Below are 22,089 nucleotides of genomic sequence, written 5' to 3'. Positions count from 1 at the left end.
CCTTTTACAAGATACCAGAGTTTGTCTCTAGGTATGTTAAGAGTGAAAAATGTAATTCATTTAGATCAAGTCAAATGGCAGAAGCTGCCTCTATTCTTGCATTTTTGAAATACTGTCATAATATCTTTTTATGGGATCAAATTGTTTTACTCTTAGGAACACATTACACTGTGGTACACAGTTATAAATCTACTTATGGTCAGCATGTGTACTATAAACTTCTGTGTGCTTATTGTCAACTCTCTGGATTGTTCAGTAGAAACTTACCGATAAAGCTGGGAAAGGTCTGCACTGTAACAGGTTCTTCTCTGCAATGATCCCCCAGGTTTTATCTAATGTAATCTTAAATGGTTTCTTAGGCAGTTGAGTCCATTAACTAAATGTTTTTTTGATTTAATTTTAAATGTGTGTGGGAGGGAGGGGTTAAGTTTCAAGCTGTTGCTCTTGGTTATGCCATTAACAACTACCAACTTGTACTGTCACCTCTCATATGTTTCAGACAGTTATCCTACTCTTCTCTCTTTCCAGATTATCTTAAATTCCCTTATCCTAGAGTAGGTTTCTGATCTTTAATAACATGTCCCTGTTTTTTGACGACAGTGATACATTAGGGAGAATACCGTCTATCTAATCTATAATCGTATATGTCTGTTCGCTTTAAGTCACTAACCATGGAAGCTGTTTGCATAACTTCTTTTAAGAAGATTACAGATGTAAGCGTTGATTATAGTAGCGGGTCTGAAAGTAGATGCCTATCCAGAGATGTGACAAGCAGGATTCGCATGGCTAAGTACACCTCTGTAGGAAATGCAAATCTGAATATCCTTACTCTCTTCTGTAGTAACCCAGATGATCCTGCTCTTTGGTCTCTTCTCTCTCGACTTGTTCCTCTGTATACGCCACATAATGCAAAGGTAAGTGTGTTGCAGTTATCCTGTATTAAGCTTTGACCATGTGTTAAGCAACATATATTTGAGTAGAGTTCAGTAATTACAATTTTTTAATATGCTATTGTGCACTAATTAACAAGAACAACTATTATGATTGCATTCACAATTGCAGGCAACTTGTCAGAAATGCACAACTGCCTTCTTTGTGTGTATGCTTTAACAAAAGCAGTGATGCTCCCCTTAAAATAAATAAAAACACTATGCATCAGCTTGGAAGAGAAAATACTTGAATGTAAAATTAGTTCATATTGCTGATCAAGGTCAAGATCAGAAGCATGATCCTGTCATTTCAACATCCCTCGTAAAACCCCAGCATTAAACAATAGAGATGTAATCTGTTCAATATTTTTCTTTTAGGGTGGAGCTGTGGCAGGAAATGTTGCTCATATGCTTGATTTAAACCATGGAAAGGTTTGTTTTTCACTTCAGACTTTTTAATTCAATAAATAATCCTAAAGTGAACACGTTTTGGCTTTTTATAAAGTAATATTGAAGCACACTAATGTTGCTTATTCTTCATGTGTAGAAAGCCCTGCTGCATACTGCAGTTAATCAGTTGGCGGTGGGATGTCATTCAGCTGAAGATGAGAAAAACAATGCACTGAAGGATATCCAAAAGGCAGTACATCTTTTTCCAGGTGATCATTACTCTATCACAAACATTCATGCTGCGATTTTTATTTTAAACTTCTATTTGTTAGGATTCCAGTAATATTTCGGGGAGAGGCCTTTGATCAAGTAAAATAGAATTAGCTTTCCAGGGACTGTTTGAACACATCAAGGGATAGGTAAATGCTGAAGTTGAGGCTCACTCTAACAACACTGGAAATTATTTAATCTCCCAATAGGAGAAGAGATTGGTGGTGGTGGTTGTTTCACACACCAGTCTCAAAATTCGGACGCTCAATGAATTATATATAACCTGCTGCACTGACCTGGAAAGATCTATTCATGATTTTTTTAGAGTTTTTGGATTGCAAATACTGTATTAATTTACTGAACGTTGGTTAGTGCTACAAGCAGCTGTCCTATTAGCAAATTGCAATCTTTGTTATTATAGTAAATGCAAAACTAATGTTGAGACTGTGAAATCAAGCACTCAGAAGTCAAATACCAAAATGCTAAATTTCTTCTACAGTGTTAATGCTGTGGTATGCATTAACGTAATGCATAAAAGAAAAACTTTTTTTATCACTTTCTCACAGATATAGGATGATTTGACACTTTCTGGAGCTTTGTTTCATTTTCCAGTATTTATTCATTGTTCTCCTTCATCCCTTCTCAAAAATCTCCTTTGCTATGATGCCTACAAAAACTTTAACAGTGTAGGCTGCTGGTGTGCTGAGACCATTGCCTGTCATGCTGACCAATACTGTCTTATTGTTTTTTTGTCTGTCTGTATCCATCTGTTATATCTTGTCTTATACGTAAATGGAGATCTCCCTGGGGCATTAGACACTGTCCCAATGCAACTCTGGTCCATGACCTGGATTTGTAGGCACTATGATAATGCAAATAATTGTATAGGCGGGTCTGATACTGGTGCCTGTTAACTTTGTTGCCCAATGCTTCTCATAAGACTCTGTTTTCAGGTACTTATGACTTGTCAAAATTTTACCCATTTGTCTTAAATTTTCCATAGTGAGTATCTGCCTGTAGGCTGAATTTTAGTTTGGAAAATTTCAGCCAGAACAGTTCAGCTGTTTCTGAGAATGGGATTAAGAGAAAATACATTTTTCCCATTTAAAAAATAAATTCTGGTGATCCTTTCTTTCAACAAAGTGAGCACCTTGTGCTTTGAAGTCCAGGACTTGTAACTTGGCAGGGTAGTGGCCTTTGTGTGATTGGATGTGTCTCTTTGCCATCCCTATGAAAACTTCCCCAAATTCAGTCAAATTATAAAACCTAGAATAAACCCAGTTTGTACTTGCTCATAGAGATTATGGACATTTTAGCTTCTAAAATCAAGAAAGATTTCATCCTCTCTGAGCATGTTTGAGCCTCTAGTGCTGACTGGTCTTTGCAGGCACCATCCCCACAGAACAACTTAGTATGCTACTTTCAGCTCAGGACTACAAGGGCAAAGCTAGTCTGTTCTAGAATGGGCACTGGAACTGAGAGCAGAGTGTCTCTCCCTCCTGTGATCTCCCTGCTGACACCTTGGCAGCCCGGAGGAAGAAGCAATCTAATTTGAATACAGAGGCGACCAGGTGGGACCAAAGAAGAAGATTGTGGCAAGTAATCTGAGACTGGGTACAGAGGAGAGCAGGCAGAGACGCTGAGAGTGGAAGCAGGATGGTTAACCGTGAAGAGCGGAGGCTGGGATTGGATAGGCAAGTAGAACGAGATTGGACAAGGAGTTAGGGGTAGGGAAGAGACCGTACGGTACAGAGATCAGGATGGAGGGAACAGGGCAGAAGGGCAAGCCCTGAAAGTTTGACCTCTAGAGCACACTCCCCTCCAAAGCCTGGAATAGAATATAGAATTCCTGAGTTGCACTATTCCTCTGCCCATAGCAATATCTGTGAAACGCACTGGCAAAGTTTGTGTCCCTGGCCCCCTGCCCCCCCCCCCCCAATGCTGGTCCACAGAGGATAACTTACTACTTCTACTAACTTAAGAGGTCTGTGCAGTGGATCTTAAGGTTCCACCCCTACTGAACCATGTGGTTGTTGATACAGTGCTACTTGATGGAATTAGTTTTTTCAGTTTGGTTTAAAAATAAAAACCTAGGAAGTTATACGTGTTGTTTAGTGTGTGGCATGGGGCCCACATGTTGCACCGTGAAGAGAAAACACAACGTTGAATAGCTGCTCATTAAGTGAGCACCAGTCCACTCTGTACACTGAATGAGGCAGGGGTCCTATGTAATTACTGTATCATAATGCACATACACAAGGGGGCTGAATTAAGGTTGCCAAGGCATGCTTGATTCTGGAATTTAACTTTTGAGTGCCTGAGTTTGCAACCTTAATACAGTAACTGAAGTGGGAACATTGGATTTGTATGGGACAGAGGTAAACATTTGTTGAAAATGTGGAGCTGTTCTGGGATTGCAGAATATATAGTGATGTTCAGGGAGAAGCAGGTTCTTCACAAGTGTTGGACAAAAGGAAAATATTATGCCATAACCTCTGGGTAGTGTTTGGAAACACTGCAATAAGTGCACAGTTTTAACTATACAAAATTCCATCATTATGAAGCAAAGGAAACTATATTCCCTGGAGTGTCTTAAAACATTCCCTTCTTTGTAATAACACTTAACATGTAGCCTAATCTAAAAGGGTTCTCTGGGACTCAGTGATGTTGCTGCTAGTACACACAACTTCTCAAGCACTTAATGTAAAAGATATCATAGAATCCAGCTCAATATATGTTCTAGGAATTATTTGGAGGAAGTTCTATGGCCTGTGTTGTACCGGAGGTCAGACTAGAACAGCGGTTCTCAACCAGGGGTCTGTTGCCCCCTGGGGGTCCGTGAGCCCTTTCAGGGGGGCTACAGAGCCCCATGGCTCAAACCCAGTGTCCTAAGCCCCGGTGCTGAAGCTGGGAGTGGCAGGGGGCTGAAGCCGGCGGTTCCCCCCCATCCCAGCTGGGAGCAGTGCAGGGCTGAAGCCAGCAGCCCCAGCGCGCCTTCTCCCCCAATGAAGCTGGGACCTGCACTGGGAACACAGCCCCTAGCTACCACCTGCCCGCACCCTAAGCTACTTCCCTGCCTGCACACAGCCCCTGAGCTACCCCCCTCACTTCACACAGCCCCTAGCTACTCCCTCCCTGTACCTGAGCGGTTTTCCAACTCTTTGAACGGAGTCCCCCCTTTGAGTTGTATTTTTTGGTTTGTGTTCCTGCCACAGCCCAGACAGGCGGGGTGGCCTCCTGAGTGAGTCAGGGTGGAGGGTGGCGGTCTCTCCCTCGACGCTGCTGTGTGGAGCTGGCTCGAGCCCTGCCAGCTCTTGTCACCCCAAAATAGAAGTAAAACTATGCCTATGCCCACGGGTCCCCCCCCCGGCCTGGAGTCCTGAGCTTTGGCTTCAGCCCCACTGCCTGGGGCTGAAGCCGAAGCCTGAGCAACTTAGCTTCACAGGGCCTCCTGTTGTGTGGGGCCCTGGGCAATTGCCCTGCTTGCTACCCCCTAAAGCTGGCTCTGGCTTTTATGCAGAAAACCAGTTGTCATGGCACAGATGGGCCGTGGGATTTTTATGGCGGGGGGGCTTAGAAAGGAAAGAGGCTGAGAACTCCTGGCCTAGAGGATCATAGTGGTCCCTTCTGATCTTAGAATCTATAAAGTATTTTTTCTACTGAGCCCATCAACATATCTGACTGCTTTATTTTGTGCTTACTCATCAATAAAACTATAAGTTCTGTCTGTAGAATACTTATCACTAGTGGTCATGCATGATTCAGAAATAAAAGCTCGACTTTCCAATCTCAGGGGAAGTTTGCAGAGCTGACAACTAAGGAATTTTGGAGTCGTTAAGACTTTTATCCTATGTGTAAACTGAGAAACGTGTTTTTTAGCCATTGATCCAACAAAAATGGAACTCTACAATGTCATTTTAGTCACTTTCCAGAATATAACTGCACAGTAAGCCATTAGCTTTTCTCTGTAAATGTATTTACGGTGAAATATAAATCCTATTAAGATGTTGGATGCAACTTCACTTCTTAAAACAACGGGGAGTGAGCAAAATTACTTGTATTGCTTTCTCTCCCTGCTCCCCAAACACCTTGTATTTCCTGTTAGGCATATTTCAGCCTTTGTCTGAATCAGTAATCTACATAGAATGGAGTACTTGCAAAGTACAAAATTAGAAATAATGTGCATATTCAGTGCTTCCCTTATTGGCAAGGATTGCAAGTAGTTTTCATATGAATGTGTTTGGTCTATGTGAAATTATCACAATAGATGACCACCTATTGGTGGTCTCTGCAGAAGCTGAAGATGGATTGGGTCATAGAGACTGAACTAATTTCTCACTCCTAAAGGTCCGCCTTTGCAGGGCTTAAACAATTAAGAGTAGGTGAAACTTGTAATGTACTGGCCATACTTTTTCATGCTCCTGCTGAGCACAGAATTCCAGGCTTTTAATTTAGCATCTCTCTTGAGCAATACGTTTACTAAAACATACATTTTGAAAATTCCTCTTCAAAGTCAAATACTTTCCAGTAGAATAAAATGTATTTAATATTTAGCTAAATATAGAATTTGCTTTTAAAAAAAATTGTGCTAGAGCTTTGCAAGTTTCTAATGATATTTAAAATATTTTATAGTTAAGTATTTCCCCAAGGCCTAGATAAAACTTCTATTTAAAATGAAAACCATTTTCCATGTCATCCCTAATGCATCTGTTATCACTAATAAACTTTCAAATAGCTGATATTAAATCTCGGACAAGTACAGATCTTGAACAGAATGTTAAAACCCTAATACTTAAGATGAAGACTTCCCATTTATGTGTCTGGTGACTAGCCTGCATTTATGAAAGAAAGTAAATATTGGAAACTCGCAATCCCACATCATTAAAATCATTTTTAAAATACCCTTTTCACAAGATTGCATAGGACAATTATTTCAGTACAGCTGAGGAAGAAAAGATGGCATTTTTTGCATAGGAAGATAGATACAATGTTAAACGAAATGCTCTTGGTATGACCATGATAAGACAGGGTATATGTTCTTGTATGTCTTGTTACTTATAGCAAATTTATCAAAGAATCTAATAGGGGTGGAAAAGATCTCCCTCTGCCAATGCTGGACTGTTTTCTGTAGTGCATATTTTGTAATGAACGTCCAGTTTAATTTAACTATCCAAACCAGTGAGATTCCCTAACGTACCTCAATTATTCAAAGAAAATTATTTTTAAAAATTCATTTTTAGTAAGTGTCATTTGTCAAAAAGTGATGTAAACATGTAGCTTGAAAAAACCACATTCTAGATTTGTGCTTGTGCAGGCAGAAAGCAGGAATGCAATTTTTGGCAACAGGTCTTTGAAATCTGTTCTTAAGTGATTAGCAGTGGCCCAAGTGCTTTCATTTCACTATAGTAAAGATTCTTGTGTTTAGTGCATAGGATTGCAGCAGGGTTGAGTCTGGCTTGGATGTCTTCCCTGCTCTGCGAAACTGTAGTTCACAATCTGTAGGTTATTTAATTTCTCTGTGCCTCCATTCCCCCTCAGTAATGTGGGACTAATTGTTACTAATTTTACACAAGGATGCTTGGCAAAATTGAAGATATCAAATAGTTTCACAGACGTTAAACAGAAGGCACTTTTAAAGGGTTAATCATAGTCTGCAAAAATTTTGTTTCTTTGATAGAGTACTGCTAACGTTCTCCTAATCAGTTTCTTACATCAGAAAATAAACCTACGGCTGTCCTACATCTTTATCTCTCATGTACAATAGAACTTCTCTAGAGAGATCCATGTCTTGCACACATTTGGGATCATCTCAGTTGCACTGTTTATATTAAAAATTGGGAAATGTTTACCTTAGGACATTGGTTTAAGCACAGATCAGTTTGGAGTCATAAGCAAAATGACTGGTGCTGTCAGTCCAGTTCCTGGTGGACATGTGCCCATGCTGTAGTTTATTTAAAAAAAAAAACAAAATAGTTACCATTAGCACACCTGTTGCCAAGGACTGAAAATTCACACTGTGTGGACCAACGTTTTACAAGACTGCCTCTTTGGAATGAAGACATGTTTGAGGTGCATTGGTGAAGGGGTGTAGAGAAGCTTGCTGTGTGGCATCTTTACTCCCCTTTTTCCCTTGTGTCTGAGATTTATGTGCTGGCAAGCTGACTTAGCATAAACACATTCTAAATATTTTAGATAAAATGATAAATATCTGTTTTAATTTCATGTTCATTAAAGATTTAACAACCTGCCTCCTTAATGCTCCCATGCCATTTTAGGACCCTCACTTCACTGTTCTCCCTTTTTGTTCTGGATTGCAGTACTACATAGTACTGATGAACTGTTCTCTCTCCAACACCAGTGGGGAATGCTTATGATCAGCTGTGTTCTGATGGTGAAAGAAATGACCAAGCCATCAGACTTGGAAAAATATCATTCTTACAAAAGCAACAGTCACTGTGGTATCTACAAGAAAGCAGACTTGAGTTCTACTAAAGTCCCATAAAACGTGCTCTCGCATAATATAATACTGTACTAGTGAGTATAGGAGAATGCGGTGGTGTAATTTTTATAATTGGTGCTTTAGTTGTCAAGTTTTATTTTCTAGCCCTTTCTTATAAAACTAGAATGAAATACAATTCAGTGATTCATTAAATGTCACTTAACGTACAGGTGCAACTCTCATTTAGCTCCCTTGCATCTGAGAACAGAATTAGGTCTGACCATTGTAGTGATTACAAAGACAGAGGTTTATGCCCTGTCTTTTTTTTCTGAAGTTATTGAGGCCCCTCACCCAACCAAAGATCCCATTGATTTCTTTACTTGATTCTAACTATTTTTGTCTTGTATAATTTTTTATGGATCCCTTGACTGCTGTGATAAATAGTATATCAGTTGAAGACTCTTGTAAATAGAATGCTGATAATATTGAATATATGGGCAATTTTTAAAAAAATGTTTTCAGATGATCCTGCTACATGGGCAGTGCTAATGGGTGCCTGCCATGCTGAAAATACTGTTGTCTATTTGAACAACACACAGCCTAAGAGAAGAGACCTAGAAATGACACTTGTAGCCACAGTTTCAGCCAAAAGTAAGTTATACAAACCTTTTTAATTTTCATACTTTTCTAAGAGGGAAAAAAATCAATACTTCTGGTTTGTGGGTTTTTGTTTTTGTTTGTCCTGTAAAGTCTTCAACAGTAATCTAAAGAAAATTGCTTAGAAAAACATAACTCGCTTATACTAGTTAAATGCAGGCTGGTAGTGACGCTCAAGCAACTGATCTTCGTAATAGTAAACAGTGCCTTATATTGCTTGTCATCAAAGGCATTGCCACGTGTTTAACCTGTTTATAAATTAGGATGTTCCCAGACACACACTTTTGGTTTAACTGGATTTAAATAATGAATAGATAATGATAATCTTAAGGAGAAAATGTCTAGCTTACCTATCTGATAGATCACTTTGGCTCATGGTGAAGAGTACGAACAACTCTCTTCTTATTTCTAATATGTATATGGATTGTCACAGGGCTGGGGCTCAGGGCTGGGGCTCAGCTGCACGTATGCTAGACTTAGTCTACCAAGGAGAGAGAATGAATATAAGGGTCATGTGACAGGGAGCATGTGACTAAGTATTGTCTGTGCTGGGAGACATAATGGCAGCCTGTGATCATTCACTGAGTACAGACCTTGAAATGAGTGCTTCGCTCCAAGCCTACAAAATCAGGAAGAACATCCAGGAAAGGGTTAGTGAGGAGGTCAAAGCTGAGTAACTCTTTAGGCTCCTAGGTAGGCCTGGGAGACAAACATGCAGGTAGCAAGGGCCTGCTAGGAGAAGAAGCTCAGCAAGACAGGCCTAAAACCTGCACCAAGGATGGTGAGCCAGCAGGAAAGACTGGATGGTAGTTTTGGGAGTCTGATTTATTAACATAATTCAAAAGGGGAGAGTTAGTGAGAACACCTGCAGCATGTAGTTTGATTTAACTGGGAGGAAGGAGAAACTGAGGCAGTAGCAGATTTCTGAAGCCATACCAGGTAAACCCAACTACCATTCTGCTAGGAACCAGAAAACCCATCTCCTTGGGCCTCTAAAGAGATTGAAGGTTCTAGTCTTTTCTACCTCCTCCCCATATGGCTTTTGGATCCCATCCTTCAGAAATGTACCTGATGAAACCTCTGACATTGGCCATTTTATGAAGAGGGACCAGACTAGAGTACCACAGTCGTACCATAGTGAAGCATGTGTAGAATTCACAGCACTGTCTAAAAAATAGCATAGTTGTGCAGTAATATGAGCAGATATTCTATGACTATTTGTTCCAAATTTTAAAAAATGGCTGTTTTTTGGCTTTCTATGATTATTCTATCAAACAACTTTGCTAAGAAAAATATTGAGTGAATGTTGAGTAAATAGTAAAATATTTGTTGAAAAAGAATTTTGAACTTACGAACAGCAATATTTTGTGCCAGAAATCTGATTCTAAGAGGTACTTATCCAACCCTGGAACACAAACAAAACCATATAAATTGTGTCCAAGGAGCACTACCCAACTCAACTCATATTTTGAAAATCAAACACTCTGAATGAGCTGCTTTGTTTATAGACGAAAAGTTGTTCAAAATTATTTACCAAACTTCTGCAAACGTAATGCATTTGAGAAAATCATAAGCTTTTGGGGTCAATTCACAAATGGAAAAGAGGCTGATAATTACTCACAAATTGCTCCTTAAGTTCTCACTATAACACTTCTGAATACTAGTATCCTTGGTAGGTAAACAAAGGATACAGGGTCAGAACTAAGATTATTTACAGAATCTTAACTCCCAGGTGTCCTGGCTTGAAAACATCTTATTTTCAGTACTTCTACAGTGGTCTGATATTAAATAAATAAATCAATACATTATGTACTTTATGCTAAAGAAGTTTTTGATCTGGGATAGCCTGCCTTTGTTCATTGTCTCTATAGCCTCCCTTACTAAAAGGGCTTGTGTGTTTTGTTTTTTTTTAAAGGCTAACATTTGACTGACTTTTTTCTTATTACTTTGAAAAATGGACTTGCTTCACTTATTTTATCAACCCTACAAGTTGATACCTACCTTTAAAACAAAATAAAAACCGTGCTCGCTTTCTAAGTCTGTTTTGCCCTGTGTGTGTGTGCATGTGTGTGTATGTATGTAATAAAAATACCAGGGAGTGTGGTCACTTAGCCTGTCTGACCTATCATCATGAGATGCACTAGGTCTTCTTTAGCTGCTATGACTCAAGCCTGATATGTGGAAGGGCACTAGAGCATATCCAGCAATACATTCTTAAATGCATGTTTACATTTACAGCTAAAGAAAAGGACCTCTCAGCTGAGTACATTCAGGCTCTTGAAGACTGGTCACTTTGTCAAGCTATTACCGGTTTAAAAGAGACTGGTAGAATTACAGAAGCTGAGGCTCTCTGCACAAGGGTATGGTTACTACCACTGTAGTTGCTGCTTCATGACTTTGAGTGGAGCACTAATTCCTATGTATTACATATGCAATGGTAATAAACAGCAAAGGAGCAACAGTCTGTTACAAGCAGAGCACAGCCCAAATGCATAAACTGACTTTTTTTTCACCTTTTAGAAAAGGAAAGACTATGCTTTATCAGTAGTTTTTATAATTCAGTTTAAACTTACTGACCATTTAAATTGGTTAAATAATTGTTCTCCAGCCATGTTCAGTACATTATAGCACAAAAAAAACCTACTTCAACTTGATCTTATCCCATCTATCTTCATGTGCTTATCTTCTTGTCCCTCCACACTTATGCCAGCAAAAAATAAATTCTTACAAAAGTTCCAAAGGCATTTTATCCAGAGGGAAATGCAGTTGGCTGTATTGTAGGATGAATGACTTGCTATGTACTCCGTCACGCTGATTATTCACTTCCTAGCCCACACTCAATTTTCAGAGTCTTGACTGCAATCCAGAGTCCATTTAAACTACCCCAGACTGAATCACCTGAATCATTACAAGTGTTTGCATTGCTAAAGAAAAATTAAGTAAATGGTGAAAATTCAGAAAATATCTTATGAAAGCGTTTGAGGTTTATGTTAATTTTCTAGTATCAGGAAGACTAAATTTCTTTTTTGAAGTGGCATGTGTGCATAATGGACTGAGAAGGCTGCCACCTTCACAGAAGTATTTGCAAAGCAGCCCATAGATCTAGTGTATAAGCCATTCACCAAGCATTCCAAAATAAACACCTAATTCTTAGCAAATGTGGCTTTTTTACGAAGGCTGCTGTTGCTGTGGTGATCCAGTCAACCTACTTTGCTCATGTATTACCTTCTCTCTGGCAACCACAATCCCTTCTAAGACTGTCAGCTACTGCCCTTGAGTAAGGTTCAGTGGACATGTCACCTTTTGAAGAGAAGAAATTCTCTTGCTTATCAGTTTTCCTTTAGTCAGCATATCCATTGACCTACCTGTACAGGAATACGTTAACAAGAGAATTAGTCTGTACATATTTCCCTAAGGGAAATATCTCTATAGTTCATTTTTTAAAAATGTTTGTTAATCTTACTATGGTTTCATGTCTTAGTAAATTTAGGTTGGATAGCACTTCTCCTTTGGGAGGAAGTTAAGAGGTAGGCCCTACGTCCTTGAAAGCTCTAATCACCTCAAGATCTGCCGAAAGAATCTGACTGAGGAGTGAAGATCAGTTTTTCTGTTTTTTCTTTTCTGAGCTAGGCAAGACCATTTACCTATGTGAGACCATTCCTTAATTGTTGAGGGTAGAACTGCTGAAAATACTAGTCTCTGACTAGGGACCAAATTCCATCTACTAGACTGTTGCCTCTTTAACCCTCTGGAATAGCTTCGAATGTTTTTGATTGTTAAAATGTTTGGGAATTAAGTGACTCTATATGTAACAATATACACCTTTTGCTCCAAATAAATACCCTTTAAAGAATCTGGGTTGAACTAGGTTTTTGAAATGTGTACTGATTTGGACAGTGAAAAACCAGTCTGTAAGTAATGTTTTGGGACTTTACTGCTAATGTAAAGAAAAGTGCAGTTATTAGAACCATGTGATGGCTGCTGTTTTATTCTGAAATCATTCCTAGAAGGGGAAGTATGCATGTGTGTGGCATCTCCTTCTCCTAAGACAAAATAAATGGGGGACGCTGTCCTGAGAACTCACAAGTCCCTGGATATACGCTTACAGCCAGTTCCAGCCACATGGTGGCCCTGTGTCTCTACATTAGCTTTGAGACTCCTTCTCTCCTCTGGCTTCTGGGCCCCATGGATTCATTAGACTCCTATTCCTTGTTCTTCCCCTCCACATTAGATATCTGCCTTCTAACCCCACCTGTAAGTGTGAGGCAGGTGCAAGACTTTGGACAGATTCTCTATGGGACTTGTGCAAATCCATGATTTCAGCAACCTTCCTGATGTGCAGAAAAGGAGAGATTAATACACAGAAATAGTCTGCTGCAAGTGGATCATAAGGAGGGGGCAATTCTCCTCTCACATTTTTCTGTACAAAATGAAAAGTATTCAAAAGAATGTTCTTGGTTTTTAAATATGTCTTCTAATAACTTCTTGCATTTAACTCATAAAAACTGTTTTTGCTTTTAGAGTTTAAAAAGTTGCCCCGATCACCCAGATCTGTTCCTGCTCTTGAGACAAGTTCAGTGTAAACAGCTTTTTCAGTCACACAAAGAGCTTCCAGATACTGTCTTGGAGGAACTTCATAAAACTGTTATGTCCAACTCCACTTCAGTAACAGCGTGGCATGTAAGTGGACTCTTTCTTCCTGTTTCAATACACATCCCTATTACAGTGGATTATCTGAGAAGAAGGGACTCTGAGTTAACATTCCTCTTCCTAACACGCACTAACAGCTGGTGAGATGTGAGTACTAGATAATTATCTCTATTAGAGAACTGAAAGTACATAGTCCTCCTTATGAAGGCAGGAAAAGTGTAAATTTATGTGTTAACTTAATTAGGTAAACATATGTTGTGAATATTTGCCGATCTTGACTTCCACATCACAGGTCCCCAGTAAAACATTGTAGCTTAATGTACTATAACATACGTTACTAGGCACACACAAATGATTCCTCAAAACCCTAAGGCATGTTCCTGAACAGTGTACAAAAAACTGGACATGTGCTGTCCCTGTGTTTCCTGCTGTTTGCACTCTCTGCACAGGTGAGTAACTTTCTTTCCCCTTGTTCAAGAGCATCAAGACAACCCAATTCCCTGACACATTTTAAAAAAGAAAAAGGTTTTTCTTTCCTTTCCTTATTACTGGAAGAGAAGATCTAACTAAAGTGGCCAATACTGTATTTCAAAAAAGGGACTGTTTTCTTAAGCAATCCCACCCTTCCCCTCCTGCTGCTGATATTATTGATATAAGAATGTTTTCATTATATCATTATTAGTACTATTCATTTTGCACAGAAAAATATGAGGAGAGTAATCATTCCTCAAGAGTCACCTCTGTGCATTCATATTACCCTTCCTCAGTTCTAGGTAACATCAGGACTCTGCAGTTGGGGAGAAGAAAGGCTACTGGTTGCTGCCCCTCTGCCCCAATGGACACTGCTTTAAGGCAGTTCTACTGCTTAATGATGGATGCAATAATCCCACAAGCATAAATATAGAGGCAACTCTCTAAAAGGAATCCTTAGGACAGTGCTTGGAATTGTACCCCTGCTCTCCACTCCGAGAGTCATAAAATGTGCCAGTAGCCAAGGACCAGGGGAGAGGGATCATCTAGGGAAGGTTTTAGATGAAAAGATTAGTTGTCTAGATCCTTTCATTGTTTCATGGCTGCTTCATGACCTAACGGAGAGCTTTCTTTACAAGCATGACTTGTTGATGTTGGAACATCTAGGGTATATATGCAACAATTTACAAACTCCTGATTTCTTTTGCACCAATACATTTTCATGTCAGTACAAAATAAGCCTCAGTTATAGTCCCTTGCCAACCTCTCTGTAAGAGGAGTTCACTCTGCTTTGCTGATGGAGCAAGCAGAAAGATGAGAACACTAGGTTAGTCGGACTCACCTAATTCCATTCCCATCTGTAGCTCCTCCAAAAGGAACCTTCTATCTGCAGAAGTTCAGGGTGTTGTCTGGCAAAAAGGATAACTACATATTTTCAACTGAGTTCAAGCTGTAAGATTAAATATTTTTACTTCCTCACATACAGTAGCATGAGATAGGAAATACATCTTGTTCAAGGGCAGAAACTTTCTAACTTGTCTGAACAGCTTTCCAACATCCTAACAGAACTGTTGTTGGCAATCTAGTGCTAGGTGGTGTGCTCCATTTCACAAAAGATAGCTTAGGAGGTCCCCAGTGGAAAATGAGTTTGGCTACCTCCTAGTTCATGTCCAGATTCACAAAACTACAAAATGGTTGGCAGTGTCTAGTAAGAGACCTCTGTTGTGAAATAGCAGACCTCTGTCCTTTAGTACTATAGCTACACTGGCATGGAAATTTGCACACTCCTTCCCTCAAGCAGGTGTTCACCTGTAAAATGACCTACAACTAATTTTGTGTGTAAAGATCAACCTAATATATTCATGAAATTTGGAAAACTTAAATTTACATAGTCAAAAATACCTGAATGATGTGTTTTAACAAGCACTACCGAACGTAATGCTTCTCTATTTTCAGTGGCTGGCAAAAGTGTACCAGTCTCAAAGAATGATGGTTGCAGCAGAGATGTGTTACAGAAAGAGTCTACAATTGGCATCCCAGCAGGGCAGCTGGAACGGGAAGTTATCAAGTTTGCTCAGGCTAGCTATGCTTGCACTGGAAATCTGTGTGGTAAGATAACCACAACTGTTATGATGAAATGAATTGATTTAAAATGTAAGCCATCTGCTGTTAGCTATCTTTTTTGTAATCTCCCAGATGAAGTCCTCCCATAAACTGTGGGAAACTGTAAGACTTTTTTGTTCTCTTTTGTGAACTACTCCTCAGTAGTTAGCAGAAATGATATTTTCATTTCATGCTAACATGGATGGGAATAAACCTAATACACTCTAATTTTAAAAGACTATTGATTGTTCTTAGACTTCTCTCCAGGAATATTTTGTCTAAAGGAAAAATATATGGAATAATCAACTAAAACCATTAAGCTTTATTTTTTAATACTAGATTATTAGAAACTGACTGTAGTATAACTTCCACTTTCAAGACTCTTACTTCACTGAACATGTGACATTTGTATGAGTTGCATTCACTGTTTTTTTTTTTTAATTTATTTTCATTTTTATTGCACTCGTGCCTAGAGGTTTCAGTCAGGTTTGGCGCACAATTGTGCAGTTTGCTGTACAAACCCATTGATTGTCTTTGCCTTGAAGAGCTTACAGCCTAAGGAAAGTCATTCTAACCTCTCCCCCTAAAACAGGGGTGGGCAAACTTTTTGGCCTGAGGGCCGCAACAGGTTTCTGAAATTGTATGGAGGGCCAGTTAGGGGAGGCTGTACCTCCCCAAACAATCAGGCATGGCCCAGCCCCCCGCCTCCTATCTGACCTCCTCCCCCCCCCCCCGTTTCTTGCTCCCTGACAGCCCCCCTGGGACTCCTGCTCCATCCAACCCTCGGTGTCCTTTCTGACGGCACCCCCCCCAGGACCCCTGCCACATCCAACCCCCCCTTCTCTTGTTTCAGGCTATTTTGCACAAGATTAGAGTATGACATAATTAAGACTGTTTGTTTGTTTTTTTCTATAGTGTATTTTATACTGATCAGTCTTCATAGCTGATTAAATTCTTTTGAAGCAAATAGATCAGCTTTTTTAACAAAACTTTCGCTACCCACATTCTCTTGGCACAACCAGAGCACTTTACAGAGTTTCTATTACATAGGTTTGTTTGCTCTCAGCTTTATCTTTAGCATAGCTGAACCCACTTAAATTGCACCCACGCTGGGGCAAATTCTGGCATATTTTGTTGTCTTTAATTATTTCACGTAGATGTCAGTAGCATAATTGCTGTCTCTTACAGTCTTGAATAATCTGTTTCTTGTTATGTTTCCTAGTGAAAACCTGTGAACTTCATATAAACATCTATATTTTTGTCATGCAAAAATTTTACTAAATGTATTACCGTCTCTCCAGTAATCTAATTCAGTGGACTTGGCAAACATGAATTGCTGAATAGTGGCTCCACTAAATAAACATAAATTTAGAGTTGCTGTTTAACTTATGATTTTCTCTTTCGACTTTGTGTACTTGTGAGGATCCAGTGTGGATAAATTCATCTCTCCAGTGTAGCCTTGCAAGCTTTCATCCGATGTACAGAGTCATAAATTTTGCTCATCCTTAATATAATAATGTTGTTAAAAACAACTCTGCAGATGAATGGCCAAGTAGAATTTTGCAAGGCACCTATAGGAGTGCTGAAATAATGCAGTTCTGGCTTTCCAGCCCTGTTATACCCTGAGACTTAGAAATCTAAGTTAACAAACAGGAAAGCTTAAGAATTAGCAAACTTGCAGAATTAAAGGCTAATCATGTGCAGATGGTGTGTCTGCAAACAAATAACATCTTGTACCCAGTGAAACATTTTGGCTAGTAACATAGTTATTAAAGTTTTCTTGCTGTCATCTTGCTGATAGGCTAACATTTCAAATGATCATTGGCCATCCTTGGTTCAGGAGGCAACAACTGAAGCCTTGAAACTTTCTTTCTGCCCACTGGCTGTTCTTCTGCAAGCGCTGCTACAGTACAATCGCAAAATGGGGGCGAGGTATGTGTTCGTTGTTTTTGTGGGGTACACTGTCTTATAATGTCTGGTGAACTTGAGTGCAGGTGGTATGCCTTCGTTCAACTTTAAAAACTGAGAAACCAGTTGAAAGCAGGGAACCAAAGCAATAGTATTTTATAGTTGGAGTTTTTTGTGGTGTCAAAGACAGCTACAGCTTTTGGCTAAGCTTTTTAAAAACATATCAACTAAATATATTTAAACTTTTTTGCAAAAAAGATCTGATGAGTATTGGTTGAGTGGGATGGTAGCAGTGAGGCAGTCTCATTCCATCTAGTCTCAAGTGAGATTCAAAACAAGTTTCTGGCCCCTTTTTTTCCATGGCACATATTTGCAAAAAGGATTGCTGGTACCAGTGAACTAGCCAAACTCTAGCTTGGGTAACCATATTCTGCCTACCTGAATTTCCCCTTGGATGTCACTTTGCTGACTTTTCACTTGCCATAAAATTGAATACTGCTGTTGCAAGCTATTAAACAGTTGTTTCACACTAAAGATGGACTATAATACGTGTGTGAATATACACGGGTTATACAGATACACTTTACTAAAAACCTTTTTGCTGGTCACAGGACTAGTGTTCTAGTAACTGCTTCCCTAAAAGCAGCTGTGACACCTTTAAAGGTTTATATTATTGATATAAAACAAGAGCAAATGCCTTTTAGGATTTCAACAGGGTAGTGCTGCCCAAATTATTGAATTTCTGGGCAGCATGATGCACAAATAATTTTTTGGGTTACTACTTGTAGCAGAAGAGTTTACATTTCCAGGTGTACTTGTAGAGGATTGCTCTCAGGGTAGTTATTATCCTAAGGGGAAATAAACTTAACTATGCATCATTATGTACGTTGTGGACGTTGAGAGGCAGTGCTGGACCCACAATTGGGAGAAGGGAAGTAGCAATATCACCAATTTTTCTTACGTCTATCAACTGTTGTCATCAGCTGCAGGACACTTGATTGCTCGTACGAATTTTAGCTAAGAGGACAATTTGGTTTATCAATACAGTTTAAAATAATTCTGACTCTTGCCAGGATAGCATTAGTTATACAAAAGAAGAAAATTGTTAAATGCAACAAATTTCTAGAGATTACTCGGTATTAAATTTTATTTTTGTTCCTAGGGAGACGCGTCGAATGTTGGAAAGAGTGGTATATCAGCCTGGGTATCCAGAAACCATAGTATCAGTTGCACGCTGGTACCTCCTAAGACATTTATATGCCAAAGATGATTATGAATTAATAGATGTAAGAGTCAGTCTATATCTATACAGATGTATGCAAATACCAATCATATTGACTAGCTTTCTATGCTAGTCCCCATTTATAGAAATATTTATGGGGTGTGTTATGGAATCCTTCCAGGATTTGGGAAGCAAAAGCATAATATAATTCCAGCTTTGTGTGGAGCCAGTGCTTCAAATCAAAGCTGCACCATGGCTGTCAGGCAGAGTCAGCATAACTAATTGTGACTGAGACTGGATGCTGGCCAATTGTGCACTTCCATCTTGTTTAAGACTGAGATCTTACAGTAAAAAATTGAGGTTACACGATAATTTATTGCAATGCTTCTTAGATTGTCAGCCCCAATACAGATGCAGACATAGGTCAAGACAGAAGGGGGGGGGGGGATTTGTTTTAATTACTATTGAATGTTGCTAAAACAAGTGTAAAGAGTAAATGTGAATGCCGCCAGCACATCCAAAATAGCATGTGAACTGCTCTCTAAATCTTCATATTTTGACTGTAATATCAGAAGCAAGATATTTAACTGTGAATTTTAAGGGAGTGGTGTTGAAAGTTCCTGCTCCAAAATGCATTTTACATTTTTAGATCACATCTAGGGCAAAATTCTTCTGAGTTCCATGGTTAGACACGCATTATGGGACTCCAGCTAAAAAAGAGTTGGCAATACAGAGTTCTCAATATGATTTCAGTGTGGATTCATTGCACTCCATTCTGAGCAATCATTATTAGCGAGAGTTTGACCGAGAGCTCAAAGAGGAGTCATAAAAATGTCTAGTGTATGGATCAGGAGGGATTTTCTTAAAGAAAAATTGAGTTTGGCTAAGTGACCACAGGGAGTGAGGAAGTGCCAAGCAGAACCTATGAACATCTGTAAAAACACTAAGCTGGAGAGCTCTTCTTGAATAGTACAAAGGCCTCAAGTAGGAGTCATAGAATTAAATTCAGAATGGGAAACCTTAAACTGTCAGGAAAAACCTCCTGACAATGTTATATAAGTAGGCGGTGAGAGGGCCCCATCACATGGATCATATATAAAGTTAGACCTACCAAATACCCGTAAGGGTCCTGCAGGGAGCAACCCTGCATTGAGAGGCCATATGACCTAGTTGGTCTCATATCTTCAGTATCTTCCCTACTGTAAGTGAATCACTTAGTTGGAAAACTGACCTCCGCCCCAAGCAACAAATGATGTCTTGCATTGCAGTGGTTGCAATTTAGTTTTTAAGGCATTAAGCAAACTATTGCATAATACTGAAATATCCCATTTATCTCTGGATATTTAGGTTGCTTAGGTTTCTTGGGGAGCTGAATAGGAGAGAATCAAATATTTGGGAATCAAATAACTTTTTTTTTCTTTTCTTAATTTTCCCACAGGCACTTGTAGCGAATGCCAAAGCTAATGGAGATATTAGATCTCTGGAACTAGACAAGAAATTATCAGCATCTGCCTAGCATGGACTTCTTTCAGTGGCCAACCAGAAGGAAAAAGTCAGAGGAAATTCATGAAACCTAATTCACACTACCTGCCAGCAAATATTTTTTTTAAGTGAAAATCATTTTTTGTTAGACAAAAACAAATTGCTTTTAAAATATTTTTTTAAGATGGACACTGCCATCAACCTGTTTTTCCTTTACTTAAACAAAACTCAAGTTCATTTAATGTGTATTTTTCCTCACTGATGCATTTATGTTATGCTGCTGCAATGGAGAATCCATTTTTTTTTCTGTTGGAGTTTACAGCAGATGTCCCTGCTCCTCCCATGGACAGTGCTTATCATTTTGCACTTGCAGTGGTGCAAAGCAGGACAAGTTTCTACTTTTTCAAACAAAGCCTTAAGTTGTCAAAGTAGTATGCAAATTCATATTTTTTAAGTTATTCCCAACTGTTGTAACTTGCAGAAATCTAAGCTTTCTATAATGTTCATTATATTACAATTAGAATTCAAATACATTTGCAAATCCACATGCAGTGGTGGGAAGCAAAAAGATATGTAACACTGTAACTGATTAGGTTGCAGACAGGAGGAACCAGATTTCTACAACATACTCTGGTCAAGGAAAATATAAATAAGTAAAACTGAGATTTTGCACAATGATCCGGTCCATGGATATATTTATAAATGTGTATGGCAATTTGTATTTATGATTTTTTGGTAACCCTGCTGTTGACTGCTTATTTGGATTAATCATGATGATAATTCTTGACACATGATGCAATTCTGCCCTGTACTTACTTGTAATTAAAATAAAATGCAATGAATCCAGTCTGAGTATTTTGTTGTAAACAATTAGGAACTTACTATATGCAGCACATATATTTAAATATGTGTTAATTTTCAAGTTTGAACAGGTTGGCTGGCCTGTTGCTCTTAAATTACTCAAGGGAGGAATGGCAAGGGTCTTCTACTATTTCCTTCTCCCACAATCCGCCATGTAAGACATTTTCCTTAAAGTGATTGGTCAGATAGTTAATGTGGACTGAATGTAGCTCGGGGGGAGGGGAGGGGAGAGTAATTGCTTCTCTCTCTAGGGTCCCACTCTCCCTTTGCAGTCTTTGGTTCTTGGCTCAAACTCCACAGGGACTGACTAGGGATCCGACTCTTAAACTTGCTTGCGTACATCATGTAGTGTTACACTATCACTAGCCACCATCCTGTTTCTGCCCCACTCATTTGGATTTTTTTTTTAAACTGACAATGTTGTAAATTCCATGCCTTTGTGGTTCATATCAGTTGTCATTTTAGCAATAATCCTGTAGGATGATCTCATCACCTCATACATCAGCAGATTTAGGATTTTAATAATTACTCTGACTAGGGCATTGTGGCCTAATGTGCTCCTTCTATTCCTCCATTTTTTTCTCACCCACAAGCTTTCTGTATGCCACCCCTATTTTCAGGGGCTCTCTCCATTGCCCTTGCACCTGCCCCTATGCCAGAGTCCCTGTGTGCCCTCATGACATGGTCCTCCATTCTTCCGGTCTGTGTTTGTGTCCCCATACCAGAGGCTCTGTACACCCCTATTTCCCCCACAGCCAATACACTGTTCTTATTTTGTCTATCCGGCTTTCTTTCAGCATCATCACTTTCAAATTGTATTGGGAGGGTCCACTGGGAGGTACTGTTATGCAGAAATGTGTTTAAAGGTCTGCCCTCAACCACTTTTTTAATCTATAGATAATTCTAGAGGTGGTTGGAGCTGCTGGCTCTGCTAACCAGACTCCTGAGAGGCTCTACCTTTCCCTTCCTTTCAGTTTTATCACATTACAGGCAAACAGACAGAGAAATGCTTCTGAGTTGAATGTTAGACCTTACTTCACTCAGCCAGTAAATCTAAAGACAATGTGTATTCTAATGTCAGGGTGGGGGAATAGAAGAATGAATGTCTCCAGTCTGTCATTACCATTAGTTATCAAACATATAACTTCAGTAATAACTGTTATTGGACCAACTTTTGTTGGTGAGAGACAAACTTTTGAGCTGCATTG

The 22,089-nt window shown here is 39.2% G+C and overlaps 1 protein-coding gene across 4 annotated transcripts in view; it reads left to right on the top strand.

Moving 5' to 3' along the window:
- Positions 1-20,866, top strand: part of SKIC3 (SKI3 subunit of superkiller complex) — an 80,553-nt gene extending 59,687 nt beyond the window's left edge. For all 4 annotated transcript variants that reach the window (XM_084627830.1, XM_084627831.1, XM_084627832.1 and 1 more), the window contains exons 32-41: positions 842-914; positions 1,308-1,361; positions 1,477-1,588; positions 8,551-8,679; positions 10,924-11,045; positions 13,207-13,365; positions 15,262-15,414; positions 17,210-17,340; positions 18,479-18,602; positions 19,977-20,866. In XM_084627830.1, the coding sequence (XP_084483956.1) occupies positions 842-914; positions 1,308-1,361; positions 1,477-1,588; positions 8,551-8,679; positions 10,924-11,045; positions 13,207-13,365; positions 15,262-15,414; positions 17,210-17,340; positions 18,479-18,602; positions 19,977-20,054 (1,135 nt within the window). In that variant the 3' untranslated portion in view covers positions 20,055-20,866. The remainder of the gene's footprint in view (positions 1-841; positions 915-1,307; positions 1,362-1,476; positions 1,589-8,550; positions 8,680-10,923; positions 11,046-13,206; positions 13,366-15,261; positions 15,415-17,209; positions 17,341-18,478; positions 18,603-19,976) is intronic.
- The last annotated feature ends 1,223 nt before the right edge of the window (positions 20,867-22,089 follow it).

The sequence above is a fragment of the Lepidochelys olivacea genome (genome assembly GCF_965140295.1).
Source record: "Lepidochelys olivacea isolate rLepOli2 genome assembly, chromosome: 5".
NCBI classification, from domain to species: Eukaryota; Metazoa; Chordata; order Testudines; family Cheloniidae; genus Lepidochelys; species Lepidochelys olivacea.
Note: the sequence above shows the minus strand (reverse complement) of the source record. Positions and strands in the feature narration are given on the sequence as shown.